Here is a 6,233-nt window from a genome sequence, read left to right as displayed (position 1 = left end):
CATATTATTGTTATGTAAGCATTCTTACTCTCCTTGATTTTCTTTCCTATGCTAAAATTAAGAGCAAGAAAAACTCATCTTGACTACCCCATTTTGTTTCCGGTTGTATTAAATTAAAATAAATAAATAAATAAATACATACCAACTTGAAATTTCTTGGCAAATGGTGGAGAGGCGTGATGTGAGAGAGTTGCGTTGGGTTAGTGAAAAGTAAGTAAAATTATGAATGATATCTTTATTTGGGATGTCTGACCCTACTTGCTAGCTAGTTGGTATTTGGCAACACTAAAAAGAGAGAGACGTTAAAAGAAAAAGAAAGAAGAGGTGGCATGTTGCTGGCCTTGCATATCAAAATTGCTCATCCTTTCCACACTCTGGACTCTGGACTCTTGCTCAAATGTGGAGTTGACATTTTGACCCCATTGAAATTTGAATTCAAGTACCGAACGCGTTGGCCCATCCCCAGAAGATGAACAAATCAGCGTGTTTCTCCCGGAATAAAAATAATAAATACGCACTCCTTACTCCTTTTTTTCGCAACAAATTCCTTACTTTTTTTATGCTCTCGTACTAACAAAATCTTGGACTCTGGAGGAAGGAATGGGCTGGTTGCCCGTGGACTCAAGATCTAATTAATTAATTGGACCCTTTAGGCAATTCCAAGTCCGAAAGGGTCAAAATCTCGCAATACGCTTAACTTAACCAAACCAAATACATTACGCTTTTATGAGTCGGGCCAAAAGAAAACAAAAACAAAAACATAAAAAAAAAAAAAAAAACAAAACAAAAAAAAGAAAAGAAAAGAAAAGCAGCGGGCTTTTGCATTCCAAGCCCAACACTAGCCTTTATCACAACCAAAAAAGCACACCGGTACATATATCTTATCTTAATTTAATTTAATTTAATAGTAGAACACAGATGGCGAGCCCAAATCCAATCCATCCGTACTTGTGTCTGGAACAGGTGGCATCCTCCCAAACAGTGGGCTGTGCTGCACAAACTCACTAGAATCGAAGCCCACATGTGGCCCACTAACTACTGATTCTAGCTCATTTGAACTAATTTGTTCAGAGAACCCGAAGAAGCTGCTCTCATTCCAAACTCCTTGGCCCATATCTGAGCCCGCCACTCCAGACCCATAGAAACTGGATGCGTCCGGAGGCAAAGGTGGAAGCTCAGGGTCTTGGGATTGGGATGAGTAAGAGTAACTGTGTGGCTGTGGCTGTGATTGTGACTGTGACTGTGACTGTGACTGTGGCAGCCCACCATCCATAATACCCGTAATGGGCTGGTAATTAGACCCGACGGTTGCAGTCCCCTGATGAGCCCAGCCGTCCCCGGCTGAAAAAGGACACGCGGCAGCATCGAAGAAAGGGTCCTGGCCGAAGAACAGGTGGGTGGCGGAGTGGGTATCCGTATGATCATTTTGCTGCTGTTGGGGAGCGAAGAGGGCGGAGATGTCGTGGTGTGATTCGTCGGGGGAGATGATAGAGGTGACAGAAGAGCCACGTGGCATGTCAGAGTAAACGAAGTTGGTGCGGGCCTTGGAACCACGCATGGAGCGAGCAGCGCGGTCGTAGGCCAAGGCGGCCTCCTCGGCAGTGTCGAAGGTGCCGAGCCAATGCCTCTCTTTGGTGGAAGGGTCTCTTATCTCTGCAGCGTATCTTCCCCACGGCCTTCTTCTTACCCCGAGAAACCTCGTTTCTCCTTGACCTTGTTGTTGCTGTTGGTTTTCTAGTGGCTGCTTTCTTTTGGACTTGGACGAGGAGGAGGGTGAGTTGGCTGGTGATGACTTGTTAAAGTTCATCATGTATATATGATTCTATCAATAAAAGATAGCCTTAGATTTTTAGATATATTCTGCCTTTGCCTGAATATTTCAGAGTCTGTCACTCGAGCTAGCTTTAAAAAAAAAAAGAAGAAGAGATTTTCTGTGTAGAGAGAGAGACAGAGTAAGTGAAATATAGAAGAGAATGATAGTAGGCCTTGTTTTCCGGCCGTTGCATGTAGGCTGTTTAAATAAGAAGTTTGGCTTAATAATACACCACGTCCTTTTACCACACTTGCCCTTCACAACTGTTCAATTGCCATCGTAATCCCCCATCCCATCCCACACAAATGATGAGCCAACGATGAGTGTGAAGGCAATCTCACTGACTCGATAGCTCACTCTTGCTACTCACTACTGATCGTCTGAGAGTGGGCCCACGATTAATCTCGGTGGGTGATATCATTAGCCAACTTAATTAATCACGATTATTTTTTATTTATTTTTTTTCATTTTATGGTTCTTGAATTCCCTCCTTTAAAGACCAGACTGTTTTAGTTGATGAGAAACAGTAAAGAGAAACAACACATTGATCATCTCTACAATATATCCGTTACATATATATATTTACAATTAATAGTAGTAATTAATTACTACTGAATGACTATATCTGGACCCCCCAAATAAATAATATACGTACAGTATGGCCGTTTCTTTTCTTTTTAGTACACGATCCTACAATAATTATCCCTAATAACAATTATTCATTCTAACTCATCTTATTCAGTTCATCACCTACGATCGATACACGTGGTTCTATCTACCGGACTCCACAATCCACATGACTCTACTCATTTCCTTATATATATTGCAACAATTTAAGTTTTGAAAAACTTGATAAACTCAATTTATATTAATGCTTGGGCTATTATAATTTGTAAAATAATTAAGAAAAAAATTGATTTGTTAACTCTTAAATTATTATAATTAAACATATCAACAGTGGGAATTTACGGTTTACCACACAAATTATAATTAAAAAGAAGGCATTGAATTTCAATGATATCGAATGGTATTTTTTTAATTTAATTACAAATTATATAGTATTTAGAATTTTTAGTCATGGGTTTTGTGAAAATGAGGAAACAAATTAAAAAGGCAAATAGATAGAGATAATTAATCAATTTTGTTAAAAGAAATGCTAAAAATTACTTTTATATATATCTCAAAATGTTGATATTATATATATATATATATATGTGTGTGTGTGTGTGTGTGTGTGACAGTACTCCCTAATTGGCCATTAATAATTTTCCAATTTTAAAATAAATAAGGATAATCATGTCCTATATATATATATATATATAATTCCTTAATTGGGAAGAAAGAAAGGGTGTCTAATTTTCCACCTAGCTAGTGTGTAACTATGGGCGTGGTGATGAGCAATTAGTTGATTAGTGATGACTGGCATGTTCTCCTTGACCAACTTTCTAGCTAGTAAACTTATTTTTTAATTTTTTTTTGAATAAAGTTCATTTGTACTTTTGATTAATTAGATGCAATTATATGATGAATTTAAATTAATAAAACCCAAAGTTGTCACATGTGAAGAGAAAGAGAGAGGTACGCTTGAATCAGGTACTAATCATGGATTGTACTAATTAATCAAATCACCACCATAAATAATGAGCATGCACACCTTAATTAGAACAGCTTTATCCAATCCCAAAAAGGTTAGTAATAGATTAAACTCTATCTTATGATTGCTAAATACATTACCACAATTCCAATTATCATTCCCATCATCATTCAATTGTCGATCAGTACCCATCATCCATCTGATCATTACAATTACATCTACATGATATTTTAACCAACCCTCAATCTTTATATATATATATATACAATTAAGCTTTTTCCCTTAATTTATAAAATATATAATCCCAAAATTAAAATTAAAATTTCTCTTTATGCTAACCCTCTTGCACGCGTTATAAATAATTATACGAGGCTGCTTTCTTCATGTCCTTAGCTAGCTATATCTAATAGGATCCACTTTCTTTCTTTTTTTCTTTTTTTTTTTTTTTTTTTGAAAACCCCCTCACGTGACATGTTTTCTTTTCTCACATGGTTCCATATATCTCTTACTTTTTGTGAAGATTAATATATTGGAATTTAATCTTAATCAATTATTATAGATTTGTTATAAGATTGGTTAGTTTACATAATTAATTTGAGAGTTCAATCAACCATGCATGTGCATCCAATTTGAGGTGAATATAATGAATGATATGTTCCACCATCCCTCTCGCCTATGGCCATGGATGCACTTTGGTATATATGAATGAAGTATGAACACACATCATGCAACCTCCAAATAAGGGAAAGGCATTTTGGGATGCATGTGAGAGGGACACAAAGGCGTGCTTTTTTGAAGAAAACAATCACACTAGCTAGGAAGACCTACCTACTCATAAAAGAATTAGTTGAAGAAGCATTTTACATTAAACGGGGCTTGACTCCCATGGACCCCAGCTTATGGCCTTTCGGTACATTAGACTATTATTTACTGCATAAATCTTGTACGACAAACCTCTCGGTTAATGATCCCTATTATTCTACACCTAAAATCATCATAATATATCTCTCTCTCTCTCTCTTTGAATCCGATTTTAGTTACAACTTAAGACTCATTGAGATTAAGACATGTGTTGTCCATGATGTCTTATATATATATATATATATATATATATATATATATATATATATATATGTCTCAATTATTAATTTCAACGGGTCCAAATATCAAATATTACAAATTAACCAAATTAACTCGAAAAACAAGATGCAATGACTTGACCCGCACGTGCTGTTAGACTGGTTCTAACTTCTAATGACTGGGAGGTCTTGGTTGATGATTGTAGAAATATTGCAAAATTTTGGTGCTATCCGAGGAGGCTAGCTATAGGTCAAAAATCTTACGACCACTTTAGAGGAGAGAACAAATAATATTTTTAGTGGAGCTAGCGGGCACGAAAGTTGATGTACAAGTTGAAGACGATAGACACTAAGTCAGTCACTAAGGCACATTTGTCTTTCTATCTTATAAGCTTTTATAATATGATTATTTATTATTAATGTGACTGTCGTATGTCTTTCCCAATTGTTGATCTTATATTATCAGTTATTTCAAAAGTTTAAACTGATAAAAAGAGGTAAATTTAATTACTTAATCAATACTTTAACACTCCCCCTCACGTGGGAGCTCAAACTTCCTTTTAATAGATGAGACCCAACACGTTGAATATTTAATTTAAATGAGGGGTGATTTGACGGAGTTAAGGTTCAATCTCACGATCTTTAACTCTGATACCATGTAAAAATACAAACTAAATAAAGATGTCGTCCTTTGTTTTTTCTTCTTATTCCCTTTCTTTTTCTTCTTTTTACAAACTTTCTTTATTTAGTCTGTATTTTTACAGTTGAATTGATCAGTTTTTGCCTTCAAAAAAAATAATTGAGTTTTTTCCTTTAACATTTCGCTTAGGCTAATCTATGTGCCTTTTTTTTTCTTTTTTTTTTTTTTAAAGATGAAATGGGCCAGTGTTTTCCTTAATTTGTAGATTGTAAACAGTAATTAATAACTATTCCTATGATTTTTTTTTTACTTTTTAATAACACTTAATTGGCTTGTCAAACGAATTTCTTCTATAAACACTAAAGGCAAAAAATTTCCGCAAAAAGTACTTTTCAATATTTACCTTTTTAAAACTTTATTTAACACACTTTTTATGATATTGCTTTTGACTGACATTTTTACCTTATATTAATTTACTCATGCCGACCGACCAAAAACGTACAGTTTAAGAATTTACAGGAGGCAAAATGTTAAAATTAAAGCAGCTAGCTAGCATGAGTTATATTGTTGTTGAATAATACGCATGACTCTTTCCCCTATTTCCTCTTCAATTAAAATAAAAAAATAAAAAAACGCATGACTCTTCACATGCATGCGTGCGTGCGTAATAGTGTATTCGAAAAGTAGATAATTAATTCTTTTTTAAAAATAATAATAATAATAATCTACAAATTAACTTGCTCAATATTTTTGGTTTAAAAGAAAATGAGATTAATAAACTTTCTGGAATTTGCATGAATGAATAAAAGGGTGAAAATTGACTTGGTAAGACAAAAGCAACAAGCGTCAAAATTCAATTCAATGGAGACAAGTCTCGTTTGTAAATCCCATGCATGAATCTCCGTTTTCAAGGAGCAGATAAAAACACAGAGTAGGTGTATGGAGTATCGAATGGCGCAAGGATACAAAATATAAACACAGATAATAAGTGCAAAAGATGCCGTAGAAAGAAAGGTAAGTCAAAGGAAGCCTCCCCGATTACATGGAAAAAGAAGGTGGAGGATTTAATAAAGGTTCCACTTCCATTCCTTCCCTCTAGACTAATGA

General features: G+C 35.0%; 1 protein-coding gene across 1 annotated transcript; it reads right to left on the bottom strand.

The window, feature by feature from the left end:
• Positions 1–895: 895 nt before the first annotated feature.
• Positions 896–1,810, bottom strand: LOC132176938 (ethylene-responsive transcription factor LEP-like). The gene has a single exon (XM_059589100.1). It carries the CDS (start codon positions 1,808–1,810, stop codon positions 902–904), a length of 909 nt encoding a protein of 302 aa, XP_059445083.1. The 3' UTR covers positions 896–901.
• Positions 1,811–6,233: the final 4,423 nt, after the last annotated feature.

The sequence above is a fragment of the Corylus avellana genome, chromosome ca4, assembly GCF_901000735.1.
Source record: "Corylus avellana chromosome ca4, CavTom2PMs-1.0".
In the NCBI taxonomy this organism is placed as follows: domain Eukaryota; kingdom Viridiplantae; phylum Streptophyta; class Magnoliopsida; order Fagales; family Betulaceae; genus Corylus; species Corylus avellana.
Note: the sequence above shows the minus strand (reverse complement) of the source record. Positions and strands in the feature narration are given on the sequence as shown.